The sequence below is a fragment of the Mytilus edulis genome, chromosome 7 (assembly GCF_963676685.1).
Source record: "Mytilus edulis chromosome 7, xbMytEdul2.2, whole genome shotgun sequence".
Taxonomy (NCBI): Eukaryota; Metazoa; Mollusca; class Bivalvia; order Mytilida; family Mytilidae; genus Mytilus; species Mytilus edulis.
This window is the reverse complement of record NC_092350.1, coordinates 62,224,361-62,248,434: the sequence shown is the minus strand read 5'-3', so window position 1 is coordinate 62,248,434 and position 24,074 is coordinate 62,224,361. Positions and strand designations below refer to the sequence as shown.

Sequence of the window (24,074 nt, the reverse complement as noted above, 5' to 3'; positions counted from 1 at the left end):
TTTTATCTGTGTTAGAACATTTTTATAGATACATGCAGGTTTTCAAAATATTTTTAAGCATAACGTGGTAGAATGGTGTTTTATTTTAGATATCGAATAGCATCAAAAATTCATGTAATAATAACTGTGTCATTAATGAAATAGGCCTGGATGTTTATGCTGGTAAGATACTTAAACTGAAAAATATTTGCTTTCGGTTTGCATGTTTAGAAAATTAATACAATTTCATAAATTGCAAGAAATGAAAAGGAAAATATAGATGTATATCATATTGTTCATTGTTCACTTATTTGTAGAGAAAGAATATAGATTACATATGCTTTAAGGTATTGTCTCTTTTTATTGTATATGTTCATTCATCTGCCATTTGGATACCAAACAGGATGGAAACTAAAAATGTTCATTGTAACAAACACAGTTATTAGAAGATTGCAGAAGTTTTCCATTTACAGGTCTTCTAAACATTGAAATAAAATGTAGTAATGTTCAAACCAATCACATGTGTTTGCACATATATCACACTTAAAACTTTTTCTGAAAAAGAAAAACATGATGTTGTTATTGTCAATTCTTACTCATGTATACAGAACAATATACATAATAATCACGGTATCTTTAACTATGCATTTTTTCACGGACGGATTTAATATGCGGTATGTTAAAAATTAAGTTAATCTTAATAATATATCATGTATATCTTATTGAGAATACACTCAATTGCTATATTTCAGTGTTGGGAATACAGTTGTATCGTATCCATTGATATCTATAAACTGATCATGCCGATAAGAGAAGAGCATATGTAACTATCAAAAAAAAACTGGCAGCTGTATTATGCTATCATATACACTAATGTTTGAGTTGTTCATTAGTGTTGATTTGAAGACAGCAAATAGACATGGAACAGAAATGCAGATAAGTTTGTTTCTAAGAGTTTATCAAATTCAGTAACACAAATCGACCGTTGGTTCCAATTGTCAAAACGGATGTCTTTTACTCAACATGTGAATTTTTTTCACACGATTATAGATGAAAGTTTTTGTCTTTCTTTTCGAACTATATGGATTTTTTTTCGACCTACAACAAAATTGTTAAACACGTTAAATGCACACTAAGGACGGTGCTGTTTGCTTATTTAGCATCCTCGTTATTTAATAGTTATTGTGTTTTAAATATGACTTGTTAAGTTTCAACTTCGCCTATTTGAATCTTATATACAAAATATTCAAATACCCTTGTCTAGGTCAAATTATAAATTAAAAAACTTTGACACAAACAATAAATCAACCAGAAATTACACTGTGTCGTAAATATCGATGATAGGCTCTGTCTGTTCGAGGTCTAAAATACACTCATACATAAACGAATGTCAAAATATCAAAACTTAGATCAAATATCGCTTTCAACTGTTCATTGCTCACAGAAGGCATACATTAGCTTGTTACATGTGTTACTCAATTATAGCGTTGTATCATTAAAACTGTTCAATGTTTCTTCAAAGCAAAGGTAAAGATATCAAATTAACACCATCAATTAGCATCACTGGTATATTCAACCAGTCGTTATAGATATAACGTCCTTTTTCAAGATCATTACACATCAAAAAGGGACGTAGTTCGTGAGTTCACACCGGGTTTGTGATTGGGATCGTAAATCATAATTATTGGTTTTCTTTTGTGGACTTGTTTGTATTTTCCTTCATATTGTTTTGGTCGTGGTTTTGTCTGTTTTGTTTTTTATTTAACTGTTTAAGAGTTAATGGAGCAACGACACAATTTTCATTTTTCTTATAAAAAACAGAAAAGTCAGCACGAATAACGATATTAAACACATGGTCACATACTATGGTATCACTGAAATTCGTGAAAGTCTACCACCAATGTCAACATTTATCGAATCTTTTTATCTCAGTTTTTGTATATTTTGTAATATAAAAGAATCTACAAAAACCATCAAACACATGTAAAAATGCAATAGATATGAAATGAAATGAATTACGGACGTTAAGCAACCAACAATCAATCAATCAATGAAATGAATTAAATTAATTACGCAAAATTTGCGTTTCACAGCAATATATCCTAAAATTGAAAGACTTTAGTTCAAAGATCTCATTTTTAACAGAATTCAAGAATACTGAGCGAAGTCAGGTATAAAAAAACAAAGCGACAAACAATTGACCACATTATACCTCCAACCACATTATACCTCTATTAAATATAAAATGAAATTAATCAAAAACACGTAGAGGTTCGACATAGCTACATTCAGAACGGGCAATGCTCTTGACACTGATACATAACTTTCTTCTAACTTTAATTGGTGGTTAATCCTATTTCCATCGTTTGAAACGTTCTGCAATATCGTACAGTTTACCTACGTTTCAAATATTATTTACAATTCTTATGTTTATAGACAAATTTTGCGTTTGATGTCATACATGTCTTTACAGATAATTCAAAGAACACTGACAGTTTACACGTCGGTCTTCTTTTTAAGTTGGCTACATAATACATGTAATAAGGTTTAAACAGCTTGTCAATGTTTGCATCGGTTCTTGAAATATTTTGGCTTCAACATCGATCACTGAAGACATGTATTGTCCAATTTCGAATATTATTGAGTAAAATTATTACGTTTAGTTATGTTTATTCTATTTCATGGCAAATAAATGTTTAAAGGGGCTTACCTGTTGATAAGCAAACCCTCCAGTTGTATAGTGCACAATGTAAAACGGAAGAATATGATGAGAGTTGAATATAACAAGCTCTTTCTTATCTGGTGACATATGGGAGTCATGGCCTTGTTGAAGTGAAGCTCCTTGAATCACAGCAGGACATACGTACACATTCCCAGGTAAGACCTGACAAAGAAGCAGCTGAGTGGCCCCTGAAATGTAACCCATCGAATAACCAGGATATTCACTGAAGTAGACACCTCTACCATAGAAACCGGTATCAGTCCTGTGCGCGAATCCTTGCTGGCCTAGAAAAATAAAAAAAAGATGTGATAATTTTTATTTTCCATATGAAACTGTTACACGAGTATTTCACATCGAAGTAACTGTTAATTGAGATTGATGCAAATTCTGGGATATGCATTAATTTGTTCCAGGTATTTAATTGATTCTGGGTCATATACGTACAGAAGAAGATTTACCTGGGACTTTGAAATTGTTTTCAACAATAGACTTTATGTTTGTCGCTTGTGTACCATGAAACGCTAATATTGGATAAGCCATCTTGGCTCCTCTGTGCTTCTTCATGTCATCTATTGCTTTGCTAAAATACATAACAGTGATTATCTTAATCTTTATAGTAACACCGTATCCATTCTAAAAACATTGTTAGTGAGATTATGTGGATTTGAATAAAGATACATGTTTCAAATTGATCAAACTGTTGTCATAAATTATGTCGTCTATATTACATTACTTATCAGATTTAACATATCAGAAACTCTTATAGAGATTTTAAGCATACAAATTTGTATGTTAGTAGCCATCAATGTGAAGCAAACAACTGCAATTAATTAACACATGTGAATAACAACTTGTTAAACTACAAAATCGTCCATTTGTAAAGTAAAACCTGATGACAGTACATGTTTTTTGTTCATTGTTGTTTATAATATGTAGATTTTACAGATAACACATACATCATGTACCTCATGAACCATTTCTATAAATAACAAAAAATAGTTTTTTCTCAAGAGATTTGTTTATTGACAAGAATCATATATACTCACTGAAAATGTTTTACTAAAGGTGGGTTAACCACATACTGTACTTTGTTTACTGTGAAGCTGCAATGCAAGATAACAAATGCAGCATATAATTGTGTAAGAAAATATGTCGTAATATTTTCTATTCTTGTGTTGTTTTCTATTATTAATTATCATCAAGTAAATATTTAAAACTAAGTCGGATTTTAGTTATTTGAATTACCTGTAAACATTTTTGAATCAAAATAATGACAATGAATATTTTTGGTTGCAGTTTATGTCTTCGATGTATCATGTTGGCAAGTGAAAACTCATAAACAAATCAAAGGCATAAACAAAATCAAGTACTGCTTTTATTCTGTATATTAATAAAATTTCTGAATCATGTAGAGATTCGGTAAATGTTTTGCATTATATAGTTATAATTGTGTAAAATTTCAATACATTCTTTTTTCGTTTGTCATAATCATACAATTACCTGTTTCCACTTCCACTGATTAGCCTATAAAACTGAGACTCTGCAAGTCTGAAGTGGGTTTGTGCAGCTGACCCTTCCTTGTACGCTCTTTCTGGATATAGGTCAAAGTAAACAACTTTGTTTCCTTCCAGAGCCACTTTTTCGCCATGCATTAATAACTGCCTGTTTGAAACCTAAGATGGTGTTTGACAAACTATTAATTATTAAAAGTCTAATTGTTTTACTTAAATATTTCAAGTTTGGCACTGAATGAGAATATAAGTGAATACTATAGTATATCATGCTTGATTTGTGTATTATCTTTTTTTTTATCTGAAATATTAAATATTTATTTCAGAAACACATACTACCATATTTAAAATACCACATATTTAAAAATAAAATATTCTATAAATATCATATAATATTTTTATCAATTGTTATAATCAAAGATTCTATTCTGTAGTGCAAATCCTAGGGAAAATAAATGGGTAAACATATGTGTTCCAGAAGAATGTATAACTCTTATTTAAATTGAAGCACCCATATCATTGTTCATGACAATAACATTTCGCTGTAAAGTCGTATTAGATCATCAATCCTGTACTAAAAGCAACGGTTCTACAAATGAAGTGTATTGGTTAAGTTATGTTCAATATGTATTTCATAATGTCTGAACATGTCATTATGACGTCTTGGGAATTCCGGGCAAAACAATTTAAGTTTGAGAGTAAATGCATAAAATTTACAAGTACTGGCTTTCTGTCAACTGTTTTATACGAGCGCCACTGGTGAGTCTCAAATAGACGAACTAAGCATATGGCAATACAAATAGGCTGGTATCTTTGGTTATATAATGTGTTTACATCTTTCATCTGATTTGTATCATTTAAGCGCATTGTATAAAGGAATGCAAAACAATGATAGATCATTATTCTGATAAAATGTGTTCTAATAAAGTGAGACTGTAACAGGTCGTTTAACTGTGTAATTATTTTTTCAATACTTAAACCATAAAGAAAAAATGTCTAGCCTTCTTTTGAAGTTGATCTAGTTCTTCGTCTTTCTTCTTCATTTCATCTTTAGTTTCTTTGAGTTCTTCCTCAAAGTGCTGTTTAGCTGCAATCGCAGTTTTTAGAACTTCCCGTTTCTCTTCGTCGTTCATTCTGCTAAACACAACTGATGAAACTCCTCCCTTTAAAATTCTATCTGTATTCTTTACAGTAGAAATTTCTACAATGAAAAAAATATATGCAGTGTAAACCCGTTACAAACTGGATACTTTTACGAACTGGCTGCTTATAATTGTATCTTTAAACATATTTGATTTTAATGTGTATCAATATATATATCTTAAGACATATCTTTTCTAAACAAACTTCAAAGCCAAGAATTTCGAAGATGACGTATTTGAAATGATACATTCTTAAGTGCTTTTACTTGACAAAAAAAGCATATCACTATAAACCAACTCCATTGTGAATAAAAAATAAATGAGTAATGTGTCTATAGGACACATATGGTGACCCGCTTGCATATAACGTTATTAAGGGACATAACTAAAGAAAAATAAAGAGACAAAACTCAAAGGAGTCGGTTCAGTAAGATCCCCTTTTGGCCCCAAAATATAGCAGTTTTACAAAATTGTGAAAATGTAATCTTTTAGATATCTACTGGAAAGAGGAATGTTTCTGCTTCATAAATATGGGCTGCTTTTGACAATACAAACAACATAGATCGTGTACTAGCATCGTTAAGTCATGCTAAATTACTGAAATCTTCACAATTTTAGCATTTTTGTTAAATTTTAGACGGTTTCTGTCTTAAATGAAAGTGGCTGCATTCGTGTGCATTCATAATATTGAAATGTAAGTTATGTTTAATGATAATACATAATATATATAAAGATTGAGGATGAACACGGATGCAGCCACTTTCATTTTTGACCAAAAAAAAATCTGAAAAGTTACGTTTTTTAGCATATTTAATAGATTTTTTCATATTTAAGCTTAAATCAGAGCGTTTTCAAAGACTTAATCAGTTAGAATCTTTCACATATACTAATTGAATCAATTGAAATAGACACTTAAGTGTTTAAAAAGTGTCCAAAATCTCTCGTTAGATGAACCGGAAATTTGAGGCCAAAATCGGCCCTTACCGGACCTACTCTCCCTTGTACTTGATCTACGTGTTTTGGTAATGAGCATTTTGTATCAATTTCATATCATTTTGATGCGGCAAACTAACGTTAGAAAACGTTATATATTATTAAAAATAAGAGGACGTGGTATGATTGTCAATAGACAACTAGAAACCAAATGACAAAGAATGTAAGCCTTGTATTCATCATTTTAAATCTTTGTTTCAATCACTTACTTTTTCTGTGGTTTTCCTCTGTTTCGAAAGCCTGGAAAATAGTTGTTTATTAAAGATACTACAGTTTATATAGTATAAAAATTATGTTCACTTTGTGTTATATAATATAAAGATTCTACTTCTATTGGGTAAAGTTGATTTAAGATGACTTTGACAAATATGTAAGTCATATACATTGTAGCAACTTATATTTCTATGCATTTTACATCCTTGGATTGGAAAAGTTTTAAGCTTTTACGGACACAAGAAATTTGTCAAGTGTTATATTTATTTACCTGACTTATAAAATAAGGAGATTATAGTTTCTACATGACTGTTAGAATGATGAAATTATTATGAAATTTCAAAGCAAGGGATGACAATCTTTGTGCAACCTTCAACACTTAAATAAATAAAAGACTTAACACTTACATTAGTTTTTTATTCTAAGAGTTTAGATGACGATCGTAAACATATTGTAGCGGGTCGAGGGTTGGTAGCGTTTCTTTACTGCCTGTTGCCTGGTTTATCGGATACTGTGACTGCTATGCGGAGGTCAATATATACTGCTAGACTTCTGGTAGATAGTTGTATCACTTATCAATCAATATTCAGCTCAACTGCCGCCGTAGTCTTGTTTGTATAGGTTACGATAGCAAAAAGGGGGTGGGGTAGGTAGCCTAACTAGTTGTATAAATGGCGGTTTGGCGTTTCAATAAATACAAAGTCGTATCTCGAACTTAATATGTGTAATTTAATAAGTTAGACTGACGAGTTATTCAGCATTACATATTTATACGATTTATATAACAATAGTTTAACAAATAACTGCTATAACAATACTATGTTTTACCTACAACTTTATACAAGAACGAAATATATAGTCAGTAACAACTGGTTACTTCTCTGGTACCTGTGATAGTTAAAAAGGGGGAGGGGCTGGGGTAGCTCTGGTTCAATACGGGCAAGTGAACTGGACTGGTAATAACTAACAGTACTTAATAAATAATCAAAGCATATACTCCTTACAGATCCTTACACGAATTCAGCATAAATGGAAGATTTAAGTTAATATATTTAAAGAATATATGTATAGAAGAAATTAACAGTTTATAGTTAAAACTACGGTTTCTGCGGTGTTCCGCAATCGGCGGTACCGTATAAATATTCACAATGAACTTTCCTATTTAGCAAGCGTGATTCTAATAAGCTTTTGTAATAAAAAGATCTAGAATAAATATAAATAATAATCCTCAAAATCCTAAAATATTAGAACCTAACCTTAATAAAATAACTGGATATCTAAATTCTATATTTCTGCTAGTTTGTTTATAAATTAACAATATGGCTGCCCAGGAGGAACAAGACTGAATAAGAGAGAATGTCGCGCATGAATTTATAGTACACGACACACTTTGGACACGATTTGGACACACTTTTGACGTTTCTAACGTCAAATGACGTCACGACACAAACTGCACTGTAAACATACGGGGACTTTTACAAGACTTTGTAAATAAACAATGGCGGCCCCCAGGGTTGAAGTGACCCGTTAATAAGAAGGGATAAAAGCTACATGTCTCGGAGACTTATGATCGTTGATACCGGTACAACTACAACAAGGAACCAGAGAATCACGTTAGTTTTACTTGACTGTAAGTTAAATGTACAACTCGTACATTAAAATGGTAAATTCTACACTTGTCACATACATCATACAATTATAAAAATATATAGTCTTTGGATTTGTCCCCATTTCCCGTATCATTTGCCTTTCCATCTATAATAGTATTTACATTTCATTACACAATATAAAGAACGTGACCCACAAAAGACATGATCAAACATGAATAAGTTAGAATTACAAATCCGTAACATTACCCCCACCTTTGAAAAACTGTTCGTCCTCGAACATGAATACTTTGTCTTTACCTAAGAAATTTCATCTATATGTTTCATGTCTTTTAGAATACCCTATATATTAACAATAAAATTACATTACAAACTGAAAATAATTTCCTTAATACAATTTTTATAATCTAAAAAGAAGTTCCTGTAATATGTTGCACTGTGTACTGGTGTCTTCTGTGATGACTGTCGCCTGGACTCCATTGTCTCTGATTTCCCTGTTCTCTATTACTGCTTCAAGTTGATTGGTATCTTCTTCTGTCTGAGTTGCTGTATTTCGTCTTCTTGTTACTGACGGGTCGGGTATCCATGTACTTTTAAGTATATATACGGTGCCATCTGGAAGCACGGCCTTCTCTTCCTTCAGTAATCCAAGGTATCCGTCAGGTACGACACGGGCATCAATCTCTGCTGTCCTAGCCCTTGACCGAATTCTCCTTATCAATTCAGCATCTTCGCCCGACAGGTAGCTTGATGGGGGGCAGCATAACTGGAACCTTGGGTCATTTAATGTCTCTTGAGTGGGGACTCCCAGGTGGCTCCAGTCATACAGCCTCCCTCTACCTGTGGCTGTCATCTGAATTCTTCTAGGAGGGTAGAAATCAATTTCTTCGCGAAATTCCACCCGTCTCTTGTCCCCATCCATCCACGGCCTCTCTGGATCATACCCCTCGACATTGGGAGGAGGGCTGGATGGTGCTTCTAGAACTCTTGAATGGTCCGAAGTTGGTATGTCGTCCTTCTCCATGGTACTTGGATTGATTGGCACTGGTACTTGCTGCGCTAACTGTGTTGTTGACTGTAAAGCCGTTGATTGCGGAGCTACAGTCTCTGTTAAGTATGGCTGCCAAAGAGAACTTGGACTGATGGTCACCGGCAATGGCTGAGTTTTCTGTGAACTGGGAAGTACCAAAGAGTTTGGGGTGCTGATCACCGGCAATGGCTGAAGTGACAATGACTGTGAAGTGGCCTGTACTACAGCTGGTTGTGAATTCCCTGTTAAATATGGCTGCGTGACATAACTTGGGGTGATGGTCACTGGCAACGGCTGACGTGACAATGACTGTGAAGTGGGCTGTACCATAGAACGCAAGGTGCTGGTCACTGGCAATGGCTGATTTGAATGTGAAGTGGCCTGTACTGCAGCTGGTTGCGGAGTCGCTGTGAAATATGCCTGCATCAGAGAACTTGGGGTGATGGTCACTGGCAATGGCTGAGTTGTCTGTGAAGTGGCCTGCACTGTAGCTGGTTGCGGAGTCGCTGTGAAATATGCCTGCATCAGAGAACTTGGGGTGATGGTCACTGGCAATGGCTGGGTTGTCTGTGAAGTGGCCTGTACTGCAGCTGGTTGCACTAAAACATCTGGAACTGGAACAGGAGCGGTGGTTGTCTGGGGAGCCGTCAGTGGACTCGGAACTGTCTGGTTCGGTCTAGGTCTATCTAACAAGCTCATTAATTCTACAGGGCTTCCTGTCTGTAATGGTCTTCCCAGGAACAGCATCTCTTCATCTGGGGTCAGATTAAACGTTGGCATGTCCACATAAACTGGTGTTGGACTTCTGACAGGCGTCATCTGAAAGTGGCTGACTGTTGAAGTATTTGGCTCTACTGGTGTTACTTTCTTGGCAACAGACTTAATCTTGCTCTTGTTTACCTTCTGACTTGTTTTCTTAATACCATGCCGTCTCTCTTCATGGAATTTTAAACGGTGCTTAACATTGGCTGGGACCTCATATTCACAGAACTGGCACTGCACAAATTCCGAGCCATGGGCATATCGTGTATGTCTTCTCAAACTGGGTAGGTCCTTATATGTTTTGTAGCATATCTGGCAAGTCTCCATCTGCAGAAAAGAAGATAACTATCGTTAATACTTATGACTAATTACTAATTTTGGACTATCGGGATATTGAACCAGAGCCATAGGTATTACCAGTACAACAGGGTAAGTATTTTACAGGAAAATCATCATTTAACATAACTTAGTAAATCAGTAACATCTGGGCATACTCTAGATAAACAGCTCTCTGCTCTTCACCTAAAAACTGCAAAAATGATTTGTTCGATTTTAATATTTACATAAAACCACCTTGTGCCTTATATTCAGTAGGACTTGTAGTTACAATTTAGCTAGAGGGACTGTAACGTTCCGGGGGCTTAGTATTTCTGGTACTCTTTCTAGTAATGTTTGCTTTTTCTATTTCAGGTTCAACAGCTGGATCTTTTGAGTCTCCTTCATCAAGATCATCTTTGCTCTTTTGAAGCCAGTTGTTGAAGTTGCCGATAAATGGCTTCAGTCTATCATGATGTAGGACCCTGTCTCTTGAATTCGGTGAACTCTTCACCTTGTATATCAAGTCTGTATATGCCTCAATAATGAGAAAAGGTCCAGTCCACTGACACTGCAATTTTGGACTCTTACCTTTTGTTTTTGTTGGGTTAAAAACCCACACTGCATCACCAACGCTATATTTTCGCGCATTTATTTTATGGTCATATTGTCGTTTTTGTCGGTCGCTGGAGGCAATCATTTTATCTCTTGCTAAGTTATGTACCCTTAAAATATTGGACTGGAGTTTTTCTAAATACTCATTACTATCATCAGTTATGTTCTCAGTTTGAGGATGTGGACCGTATATCAAATCTATCGGAAGTTCAATTTCTCGTCCAAACATTAACATGCTTGGAGAAAATCCTGTGCTTTCATGTACAGAGGTACGGTACGCCATCATCGCCACAGATAAATGTGTATCCCAGTCTTTCTGGTCTTTGCCTATAAATTTGCTCAGAATATCCTCTATAGTTCTATTGAGTCGCTCCACCATCCCGTCACTTTGTGGATGTAAGGGGCTGGTTCTCGTTTTATCAATGTTAAACCTTTTACAAATGCCTGTGAACAGTTTTGATTCAAACTGTCGACCTTGGTCTGTGTGAACCTGTCTCGGCACACCAAAACGGCAAATGAACTCGTCTACAAAAATTTTAGAGATCGTTTCTGCTTCTTGGTTTGGTATTGGATATGCCTCCGCCCATCTGCTGAAATAATCTGTGAGAACAAGGATAAATTTATTTCCAGAAGTTGTAATAGGCAGAGGACCAAGAATGTCCAATGCAACCCGTTCTAAGGGTGCTCCTACCAAATACTGTTTCATCGCCCCTCTTGCTCGTTTTTGTGGACCCTTACGTGAATTGCATATTTCACACCTTTTGCACCATTGCTCTATATTTTCCTTATATCCCGCCCAATAAAATCTGCTTGAAACCCTTGATAGTGTTCTGTGAACCCCAAAATGGCCTCCTACTGGGTCGTCATGCAACATTTTCAAAATTTCCTCCCTCCAACATGAAGGAAGAATCATCTGCTTCATCTCTGAGTTTATATTAGAAATCCATTCTCTATATAAAACATTATTGATCAATTTTAGTTGATCCCATTGCGACCAGTAAGTTTTTAGCTCTTTGCTCTGTACTGAAATTTCTTCCCACTTCGGCTTCTCATTACTTTCAGATTTCATTTTTAATATGAGCTTAATCACTTCATCATTTTGTTGTGCTTCTGTTATTTCATCCATGTTCTTACTTTGTATCCATTGGTTGCTCTGTTCGGAATTTTCAAATTCTATTTCTTCGCCTTGTAACTTGTCTGCCTTCTTGGTTACCCGCAAGTGACAATCGACAGTATCTAAGTCATTAATCGTGCTTTCTTTTGAATCCTGGCGGTTGCAATGAGTGCAGTGGATACATGGTCTTCGTGAAAGTCCATCGGCATTCAAATGCTGTCTGCCTGGTCTGTGTTGTATTTTGAAATCGTAAGAGGAGAGAACCTCCAGCCATCTGGCCATTTGACCTTCTGGATTTTTGAAGTTCATGAGCCAGTGCAGTGCTCCATGGTCAGTTCTTACTAAAAAATTCTTACCATACAAGTAATGATGATAGTGTTTAACCGACTCTACAATTGCGAGCAATTCTCGTCTAGTGACGCAATATTGACGTTCTGCTTTGCTGAAACTTTTACTAAAGTAAGCAATGACGTGTTCTCCGTCGTTTTGTTCCTGCGAAAGTACTGCTCCAAGACCAAACCCGCTAGCATCTGTATCTAGTATAAACTTCTTTTCCATGTCTGGGTAACTTAAAATCGGAGCTAGAATCATGAATTGTTTTAATTTATCAAAAGAATATTGACATATCTCACACCATTTAAACTCTTTGCCCTTCTCAGTCAACTTATGTAGGGGTCTTGCTATATCCGAAAAATTCTTAATAAATCACCTGTAATAGCTACAAGTTCCCAAGAAACTACGTACGTCATGAATAGATAAAGGTATGGGCCAATCTTTGACAGCGCTAATTTTCTGAGGATCTGTGGATATACCATCGCCTGATACAACATGACCAAGGAAAGTTACTTTTTCTTGTAATAATTCACATTTCTTTGGAGAAATTTTTAAGCCTGCCTGTTCAATCTTAGATATTACCAACTCTAATCGTTCGATGTGCTGCTCAAAAGACTCCGAGAAGATAATGATGTCGTCTAAGTACAGTAGACATATATGCCAATTCAAACCCGCTAAGATGCATTCCATCAACCGTTCAAAACAAGCGCCTGCATTACAAAGACCAAATGGCATTTGTCGAAACTGGAAGAGCCCTTGCTTTGTGACAAACGCCGTTTTTTCTCTATCAACTGGGTCGACCGGGACCTGCCAATAACCACTTTGAAGGTCGATAGTTGAGTACCAAGATCCATGGAGGGCCTCTAGACAGTCCTGCGTGCGCGGAAGTGGGTACGAGTCACGTTTTGTAAGACTGTTAATTTTTCTGAAGTCAATACAGTAGCGGACGGACCCGTCTTTCTTCCGGACCAACACAATAGGGGCTGCCCAAGGACTCATTGATGGTTCTATTACCCCAGCATCAAGCATTCGACTCAACTCGCGATCTGCTTCCTCTTGCATTGCAACAGGTAAACGTCTCGGGTTTTGTTTGACTGGAGCTGCGTTTCCAGTGTTTATCTTGTGTTGTATCATATCAGTACACCCCAAGTCGTTTTTAGACTTTGCAAACGCATTACTGTGTTTCTGGAGCAATCTTTGAAATTGCAAAGTTTGCGTCTCCGATAATAATTTACTACCTGATTTAAATAAGTCTACCAGATGATCTGGTAAGCTGTCGCTATTGCTTTTGTTTGTAATCTTATCAGTAAGCTTGAATATATTTTGACTAGCAGCCGCAGGTTCGCATACTGGTTCCGTAACATCTGCATATGCTTGACATTCAGCTAGACATGTATTCTTTTGAACCGTTTTTTCAAAGTTACTCGTATTAGCAATCCTTAAAATTATTCGTCCTTGACTTGGATCGACTAAAGATCTGGTGACTAATAATTTATCTTTTGTGTCAACAGGCTCTACTGTAGCTTGCACTAAATGAGTAGAATCACCTACCACTTTACTAAATATCAAAACCTCTGATCTTGGGGGTATTACTGTAGTTGCCTCTGTTGCAAGCTTAAAAATGTTTGCCATATTACTCTCTTTTTGACATATAATTTCCATATTTTTACTGCCAATGGTTAGTTTACTCTCCCTTATGTCAAGTTTACAATCTTTGTTATACAAAAAATTGTAACCAACAATAGCAGGCGCGTCAATATCTGCAATCACAAATCGTTGTTGAAATTTCTGACCATTAATTTCAATATCAAAATCGGCCTGCCCGAAAGTTGTTATTATCTCTCCATTTGCCAGTTTCAACTGTACCCCCTTATAAATTCTGTCTGGTCTCTGTGACTCCGGAATAGACAAAAATTTCCTGACATGAATGACTGTCAAGGTCGAACCGGTGTCTATCAAACAATTTACAAAAATACCATTAATTTTTATCTTAAAGTATAAACTATCATTTATGTCATTATTTAATTCACACTTTTTGTGTGGCCCCTCATTATAAAAAACATCGGCTAAAGGAGGGCCCGACTCTTTAGCCACTAACAGTTTCCCGACTTAAAGTTCTCCGTCTGTGTACCCTGGGACCATTTTGAAGTTTCAAACCTGTTGTTTGGCAAGTATTTGCCATTTTTCTGCATGTCTAGAAACTTTCTGCAATCTCTCTTAAAATGACCCGCTTTTCCGCAAAAGTAACACAAAAAGTCTGTCTTTTGTGATTGATTAGGACCTCGATTACTTTCTATCTTGGCTATTCTATCCATTATGCTGTTCATCTGTTGATAATCATCTTGTTCATCTATATCTATCATTCCCGTTTGCATTCGTAAACCAGCGCGATTATTAAATTTACGTCTGTGTCCGTTGGCAAACGCCTCAAATTCAAGTCCTATCCTAACACTGTCATCTATTGAAATAGGCTTTCCCTGAAATATGGCCCACTCTAAATCTGCGTCATTTAGAGAATCTATGAAACAGTCACGTGCAAGCTGCTCACGAACTTCCATAGGGGCAGTCGGATATGCTAACCGTGTTAACTTTTTGATGTCCTGGGCGAGTTCCGGAAGTGATTGGTTTTTTTCTCGAGTTGTACTCTTCATCTGCGCTCTATATAGTTCTGCCTGATTGCTCGGTTGAAATCTTGAGGCAAGGGCAGTGACTAAATGAGTGAAGCTTCTCCTGAGATCTGGTCTTAGGTCACTAAGAATAGCCTGTGCTGAACCCCGTAAACATGTTGCCAATTCTAGCGCTTTCGATATATTGTCCCAGCCATTAATTTCTGCTACCACCTCAAAATGTACAAGATAATCTTGCCAACTACTGGTTCCGTCGAAAGTTGCTGGTTTCTTATTGCTACTGTATGATTTATTATGAGAATTATTTCCTCTCATAACCCTGTTATCGCCCCTATAATTATCTCCATAATCATTTGTCATACCATATGAACCCTGGCTAAACCCTTGATTATCGCGATAACCAAGTATATCCCCACCCGTAGGTACTGTCCTGAAAGACTCCCGTGCATGGCCAGTGCACTCCCTGGGATCTTCTGTACCTGTGTGAATCTTCCATGGGTTCCCCCGCATGCCTTCTGAAGGCACCGTGTGTGTCCATTTTGAACCCTGAGAGACTTCCTGTAAAACTTCTACCCCTGTGAAGTCCTTTGGAGCTCGCTCCTCTGAACGACTTGGGCTATAAAATCTAGGAAAAGACGCCCGTTGCCGGGTTAAACGCTGGTTCTCAACATCGCCTATTCCAGTATTTATGTGTATGTCTCCCCTTCCATGGGATACCTGCTGATTGATAGTTCGCTCGCGAGCAACTAAACCAGCTGCGGTTTTATCTCCATAAACCGCCCTGCCAGTAGGTTCATTGATCTGTATTAAATCTTCATTATAATGGTCAGTTCTGGTATTTTCATAACTGGTTCCCGGTTGGTCATATATACATCGTTGTTCTTGTCTTTCGTAGCAACCTTCTCCGGCTTTCTTTACCCGTATCTGTACCTCTCCTGTTGGTGTAGCATTAATGTATGGTTCGGAGGCAGATGCGGGGAGTCTTGGTCCCTGGGCATGACCTTGGGCTGACGGCTGCTCTAAGTCCAGCTGCAAATATTGAGGTTTCTCTGAAAAAGTCCGTGCATATGATTCTTCACAGTCCGACATTTTTAACGGCAATCTTTATGTTTATGTAGATTGGATCCCACCGCTGCCACCAATTGTAGCGGGTCGAGGGTTGGTAGCGTTTCTTTACTGCCTGTTGCCTGGTTTATCGGATACTGTGACTGCTATGCGGAGGTCAATATATACTGCTAGACTTCTGGTAGATAGTTGTATCACTTATCAATCAATATTCAGCTCAACTGCCGCCGTAGTCTTGTTTGTATAGGTTACGATAGCAAAAAGGGGGTGGGGTAGGTAGCCTAACTAGTTGTATAAATGGCGGTTTGGCGTTTCAATAAATACAAAGTCGTATCTCGAACTTAATATGTGTAATTTAATAAGTTAGACTGACGAGTTATTCAGCATTACATATTTATACGATTTATATAACAATAGTTTAACAAATAACTGCTATAACAATACTATGTTTTACCTACAACTTTATACAAGAACGAAATATATAGTCAGTAACAACTGGTTACTTCTCTGGTACCTGTGATAGTTAAAAAGGGGGAGGGGCTGGGGTAGCTCTGGTTCAATACGGGCAAGTGAACTGGACTGGTAATAACTAACAGTACTTAATAAATAATCAAAGCATATACTCCTTACAGATCCTTACACGAATTCAGCATAAATGGAAGATTTAAGTTAATATATTTAAAGAATATATGTATAGAAGAAATTAACAGTTTATAGTTAAAACTACGGTTTCTGCGGTGTTCCGCAATCGGCGGTACCGTATAAATATTCACAATGAACTTTCCTATTTAGCAAGCGTGATTCTAATAAGCTTTTGTAATAAAAAGATCTAGAATAAATATAAATAATAATCCTCAAAATCCTAAAATATTAGAACCTAACCTTAATAAAATAACTGGATATCTAAATTCTATATTTCTGCTAGTTTGTTTATAAATTAACAATATGGCTGCCCAGGAGGAACAAGACTGAATAAGAGAGAATGTCGCGCATGAATTTATAGTACACGACACACTTTGGACACGATTTGGACACACTTTTGACGTTTCTAACGTCAAATGACGTCACGACACAAACTGCACTGTAAACATACGGGGACTTTTACAAGACTTTGTAAATAAACAATGGCGGCCCCCAGGGTTGAAGTGACCCGTTAATAAGAAGGGATAAAAGCTACATGTCTCGGAGACTTATGATCGTTGATACCGGTATAACTACAACAAGGAACCAGAGAATCACGTTAGTTTTACTTGACTGTAAGTTAAATGTACAACTCGTACATTAAAATGGTAAATTCTACACTTGTCACATACATCATACAATTATAAAAATATATAGTCTTTGGATTTGTCCCCATTTCCCGTATCATTTGCCTTTCCATCTATAATAGTATTTACATTTCATTACACAATATAAAGAACGTGACCCACAAAAGACATGATCAAACATGAATAAGTTAGAATTACAAATCCGTAACAATATGATATTAACAAATAACAAACCTTAACAGTGTCATGATCTTTATCATACACTACAAACAGAACTTCTGTGATCACCGATTTTGGATTTTGCGATGAGAACTCTTCTACACACTTGTACAATGATTTGGCTACAAGACCTGCAGGATATCTAAGTTTACCTGTTCCCATAGCTGGGAAGGCAATAGAACTGCATTTATTTTTAGAAGCAGTCGACAAACATTCCATCACAAACTTTTCTAGCTCCTGCAAATTATATATAAACAACATATAGACAAATATGTTCTTCAAGTGCGTAATTAATTCGATATTAAGAAAAATAACTATATAAATGATAAAGTCATGTTCTTCAACTTCGTACTTTATTTGGCCTTTTTAACTTTTTTGGATTCGGGCGTCACTGATGAGTCTTTTGTAGACGAAACGCGCGTCTGGCGTATATACAAAATTTAGTCCTGGTATCTATGATGAGTTTATTTATATTTTATATTTAAATCAGCTGCTGTAGAGTATTATTCCTAATAATACTGGTAGCTGATAAGTACAATCCGTACAGAACCAGGTATTCCAGGACAAGCATTTTAATATTATACATTTTAACGTTTGACAAATTAAAAAAGAAAAAAAGCGTTCCATAAAGACGTTAACGTATCATTCTTTTTTAAAAGTAGCACACCTTTATTTAATTGAACTGTTGAAATGTGTTGTTTTCTTGATGTTAAACACCACAGCAAAATAAACTGATTTTAAAAACTGACACAAATTATAGTGGACAAAGCATTAAAAATGAATTCAATCTATTGATAAATCTTACTTATATAAGACGTGAAATTTCTATATATTCTCAAGTTAGACGGTTAAATCATATACATTGAAATTACTAGATACAAGGCAGTAAACTAATGACGTATGGTAAGAGACTTCATTAGGTAATAATATCTAAGTTAAATTCGACATAATCAGACTTTTTTTCACTGAACTAGTACACATTTCTGTTCAGGGGCCAGCTGCGGCACGATTTCCTCGCTGTAATGAAGACACATTGGTGGCCTCCAGCTATTTGTGAGTTATTGGTAGGATCGTTGTAACCTTCCTTATTTCTATTGTCAATGTTATTTAATTAGTAACTTACTTTGATTTCCGATCCTTCTTTACGCCATTGATTCAAGCATCCGTGACAAACAATTTTACACTTTAAATTACCACCAGATGTAACAGCAATATCTCCATAATTGATACCATTCGGATAGTTCTGTGTACACTCTTGTTGTAAGGATGGACCACCATTTTTCAACAGTGAGGCGGACACTGCGCCATGATCCAGCTTTAGTTCTTTTGACGTCGTATTTACAATCGCTCCAACCTAAATAGAATTATTTGATATACACTACAAGTAGCCAGTCTAATTTGAAATGTGAAATGAACGTGGTTATTTCACTTCTTTGACGTGAAACAACAGTATGCGTTGTCAAGAAGTCGATGACATCGGATCAAAACAAATTGTGCATGCGTAGAAAATGATATAGTTCCTTACATATTTTACTTTAATTTAATAAATGTATAAAAAAGAATAATTAATCAAAAAATTCAAATAATGAAATATATTCAAATCATTACCGAAATACACAGTCATATAATTAATTCATTAACTACGCGCATTCGTGAATTGTTGTGTTGTTCGGTTACTCGTTTTAGATTTTTCTCTGTTTGAATTTTCGATTATTTATTCTATAATTATTCGTCTAAATTCTTAATTTACATATATCGTGTCCTTTTCCTTATTTGAACATTTTACGAAGGATTCACATGGCGAATGGCGCATTTACAACAGAAGATGATTTTGTGCCAATGTTTGAAGTTTTATTTGATCGTGGTTTGTATTTCAAAAACGGGTAATTGAATACCTATAAACAGGTCTGTAACAATGTGTAACTTCTAAAGCTGCTAAAACAATAAGCAAAATGAAGCATTGTGATACAAAAATATGTATTAATTTTTTATACCTAAACTGAAATATAATTCTGTGCAACCCAAATGCATACAAGAATCCGAAATAAATCTATATGTTGTATCTTTACCTTCATTCTTGCTAGCTGTCCTTTAACTATCTTTATCTCAATATTTCCAGCCTGTACATTTTGTTGATCATTTGCAGCTGTTAAACCTGTATGGAATGATAAAGTTAAAATATTATTTCATCTGTTCATACGATTTTCCTTAGTTTCAGAGGTCAATGTATACCACCCTTTTCGCATCTTGATTTTTTTTTAAGAACCGGTATCTTCCAAAATGAAAACTTCAGATCTATGATTTTAAAATCAAGTCTAGTATATTGCAATATACAAGGTGTTTTTTTACTCTTGTCTTTTTGTAAAGTTCTCTAATGGCCGCGTGTTTCTGCAAGAATCAGAAACATTTATAAGATATATGGTATAACTATTGCATAACATTAACTGTACATTAAAATATTACGCTTTACTGCTTCAAGGCTTAGCTTTTCTCCAAGATATTCAATAGTTTGTGTCCTCTAAGTCTACGTATCTTACTTAAATATGTGGTCACTAGCGTATATGATATCCCTGAAGCTATTGTGACTTCATAAATACATGCACCTGAAATTTACCTTTAGAAGCTGTCTTTGCGAAATGCATATTTGCTGCTTTCTGGAAGAGTTTGACAGTGTCAAAAACAACGTCACATAAACATACTGTCTGTATGCAGCTAGATGGATGCACTCTGAAATAATCTTTTACTATTTCAACTATTACATTGGTTGCTGCTTCCGAAGGATAGTGAAATATGCCAGTACAGAGAGCTGGGATTGCTATACTGGCAAATTTGTTCTTTTCAGTTACTGCTAAGCATGTCTCAATACACTGGACTAAATACTTTTCTTCATTGTGTTTGCCACCTTTCCAGGTCGGTCCGACAGCATGCGCAATCATTTTACAATGCAAATCACCAGACTTCGAACAAAACACCTCTCCATCAGATAGTGGACCAGATTTTGTTATGTACTGCTCACATTCATCTTGAATACTTTTCCCACCTTCAAGAGAAATGATGATATTTAACCACGTGAATTTCATAAAAGCTAAGAAAGGAGACAGAATCATTGCAAAGGAGAAATATCATTCTTCAAACAATATTTCATAAATCATCATTCTAAACACTTGAAAACAAGAATGGAATAAAACGGTCTGGATGCACAGAAAAGGGTAGACGGTTAAATCATATACATAAAGTTTAACTATTCATTTCATTTGAACAGAAAAATGATTAACTAAAGCTAAAAGCAGTATTTATTACTAATTTGCAACACATAACTGTCAGTCAGACTTAAACCTTTTAAGAATATGAAGAAAAAAATAGATATTACTGAAAACGAAACGAAATTGATAACTAACCTATCTTAACAAGGACTCTTGCCAATCCACCTTTATGCTGCAGATCTTTATTTGCAGCATTAACTATGACGTCAACATCAAGTTGAGTAATGTCGCCTTTTATTATCAATACTTCTTTATTTCCATTTGTAGTGAAGCAGGCTATTTCTGAAGCATTTCCTTGAACTATACCCTTGCTATCAGTTCTCGTGCCGTCATCAAGGTCATCATCGCTACTTTCGTTACCGTCTTCGCCAATTTGTTTCAATTTTGTCTTTCCCATAACCTTTTTCACAACTTTTTGAAACTTTGAATTTGAAGCTACAGAATTAATGCACTTTAACAAGGACTCTACTTCTTTAACAGCGTCTTCGAAAGCCTTGCCCTGTCCCTTTATAAAAATACTATTATGTGTAATGTTAAAGACTATGTGTTCTTGTTTCAATTCTTTTTCTAGTTTTTCTATTTCTTCTTTCATCAGCGCCTGTAAAAGTTTCACGTCATCAGGACTGAGTTGGTACGATTTTTCTTGTACACCATTCATGCATATGAAATCGGAAAGTTTCTTGTGAACTAAATGACCATCGGATTGCGATAAACAGAAAAAGCAACTTCGTCTAGCTGATTTGTAGTTATTTCTAATATGGTGTTTCTATATTCATCTTCTAAATCCTCAATATATCTTCCAAATTCGCGTGAATTGAGAACAGGTGTCTGCCAGTTTTCTATATCTAAAGATATTTCAATTATAGATTCCTTGAGAATTTCAGCGCAAGTCTCCGCTTCGTTGTTTGTCATAGCGTGCACATATATAGTATCATCGTGAAGATCCAACACTCCAACAGTACCACTTGCTTGGAATTTACCGTAAATCTTCTTTTCAACATCAGGTCGTTTTAAATATTGAATGAAAAGTTTTGATCTCTTGCCAAAACATTCAGATACTATTCCATTTAATATTTCATAAATGTCAACTTGTGCAGCAGTGATGTCAACTGTCGTTCCGCAAAATCTAACGACGTTGCTTTTCGTATCTACCTGCAAGTTAATGCTTTCATATTTACTTTTCAAAGTATCAGCAAAATGAGTATATTCTAATAGGCTCAATTGATGGTGCTTTAAAGATATCATGTCACTTGTTTCTTTGGATTTTCGTGTGATATCTTTCGTAATATCTTCTATCATTTCCTTTACAATTGCTGACAGTGTTTGCACGGACGTCTTGTGACCAACAATATATATCTCAAACGATGTTGCCTTCTCAATTATAACACTAATGTTTTCTTGATTCTCTATATTCAGTTCTTTCAGTCTTGACATTAGTAACGTGTGCAAATTCTCAGCAACGGAGTATTTGTCTATTTGCAACGACTGTAAATATTTGTCAACACCCTCGTTGACATCTCTGCTCCATGTTTGTGCCAGTTTTTGATAACCTGCTTTTTCTTTTGAAAGTGTACACTTCACTTGTACCTTATTATCGTGAGATGACGATGGCCACGTGATTTCAGCATTGATTGCTTGTAGCTGTTCGCGAAGCTGTGACTGCGATAATGTTGAATGAAGTAAGAATTTCAATTTTCTGTTATCGATATTTGTGATATAAACAGGGTGCGGAACTTCAAATTCTGGCTTGTCTTCATCGTGATGGATTCCAAGGCAGTCGTAGAAAATTTGCACTGTTAATTTACACTTGTCGATTATGTGAGAATTTTCGCAAGCCGCCAATGCATCTATCAATAAAACAGACGTTATTCTAATTTCGTTCTTTGAGAAATGTTTATTATTATCTTTTTTCTTTAGGTTTCAAATCGAAAATGATTTTTTATTTATTTCTTAAAGTTTTTCAATAAATTATTTTTTATTTATTTCTTTAAGTTTTTCAATAAATGATTGTTTATTTTCATTATGAAATATAACTAAACGGAAACACAATTTATACAGTGTGAACCAAGTTTAAATTTTACTTCCAATAAGGGACGCCGTCAATCTCTAAAATATCATGCTCTTCTATACAATAAAAGTGGTAAGTGCACGAATAATGAGGAAAAGCATGTATCATAGAATATATATTGCACTCTTGATCTTATGCACTAAATATCTTTACTCAGGATAATCTATTATCTTTAAAAATTACGACTATTATGTAAACTTCTGATGAAAACGGTTTTACTATTAATTTGTACTCAAATATATCTTTATTCTGTATATGTTTCATTTCTGTGTTCAATATTGCATTACTTCATTTGTTTATAGTCCATAGTTGTTCTTTTGAAACCCCTCATTTTCCATTTTTTTTTATTTATTTGCTTGTTTTTCTTAGTTCATTGTTTTAATACAAAATTACTCTACATTCCGTAAACCCCATCTACAACTGCACTGAATTCAGCGTAATATGTGTTTAAATATATGTGTCTGTTTATATACATGTTGCGATGTACCACTATTGCTTCAGGTAAGGGTGATGGTTGTGGTACCTTTTAATCAGTTAAAACACGCTGCATTTGTTGATGGGCATTGGTTGTCGTTTACGATGTTTATTATACGTATTTCTCGTTTCTCGTTTTTTATATAGATTAGACTGCTGGTTTTCCTGTTTGAATGTTTTTTTCACTAGTCATTTTGGGGCCCTTTATAGCTTGCTGCTTAATGTGAGGCAAGGATCCGTGTTCAAGACTTTACTTTGACTGATAATGGTTTCAATTTACACATTATGACTTTGATGCCAGGAGATTTGTCTCATTGACACTCATACAAAATATATAAATATATCTATAAACGATTGCTATTCAACTAGAAGTTGTCATTAAAGTGAGAGGGTTAGCGCTATAGAACCAGGTTTAATCCACCATTTTCTACCTTTGAAAATGCCTGTACCAAGTCAGGAATATGACAGTTCTTGTCCATTCGTTTTTGATGCGTTTTGTTATTTGATTTTGCCATGTGATTATGGACTTTCCCAATTGATCTTCCTCTAAGTTCAGTATTTTTGTGATTTTACTTTTCACTTTCGTATTTATGTGCAAACAATATTATTTATTGTAGCACATATTAGACCAGTGTGTATAACAATCAATTCCATTCGCACTAAAATATACGTGTTTGAATTCATTATTTAAATTATTTATACTAGCTGGTAAAAACACCATACAATTAGACATCATATTTGGATCCCAAAATAA

The 24,074-nt window shown here is 35.1% G+C and overlaps 2 protein-coding genes across 2 annotated transcripts in view; both read right to left on the bottom strand.

The window, feature by feature from the left end:
* On the bottom strand, positions 1–21,505 carry LOC139481953 (protein mono-ADP-ribosyltransferase PARP14-like). Its single transcript, XM_071265527.1, has 12 exons — positions 20,914–21,505; positions 20,130–20,555; positions 19,585–19,670; positions 18,639–18,869; positions 17,531–17,752; positions 6,557–6,587; positions 5,214–5,413; positions 4,202–4,374; positions 3,748–3,804; positions 3,160–3,281; positions 2,690–2,985; positions 1–534 (listed from the first exon to the last, which is right to left on the bottom strand). Exons 1-12 carry the CDS (start codon positions 21,434–21,436, stop codon positions 523–525), a joined length of 2,379 nt encoding a protein of 792 aa, XP_071121628.1. The 5' UTR covers positions 21,437–21,505; the 3' UTR covers positions 1–522.
* LOC139481954 (protein mono-ADP-ribosyltransferase PARP14-like) overlaps positions 21,350–24,074 on the bottom strand; it is a 49,510-nt gene continuing 46,785 nt past the window's right edge. The window contains exon 5 of the mRNA XM_071265529.1: positions 21,350–22,625. Within this exon, the coding sequence (XP_071121630.1) occupies positions 21,466–22,625 (1,160 nt within the window). The 3' untranslated portion in view covers positions 21,350–21,465. The remainder of the gene's footprint in view (positions 22,626–24,074) is intronic.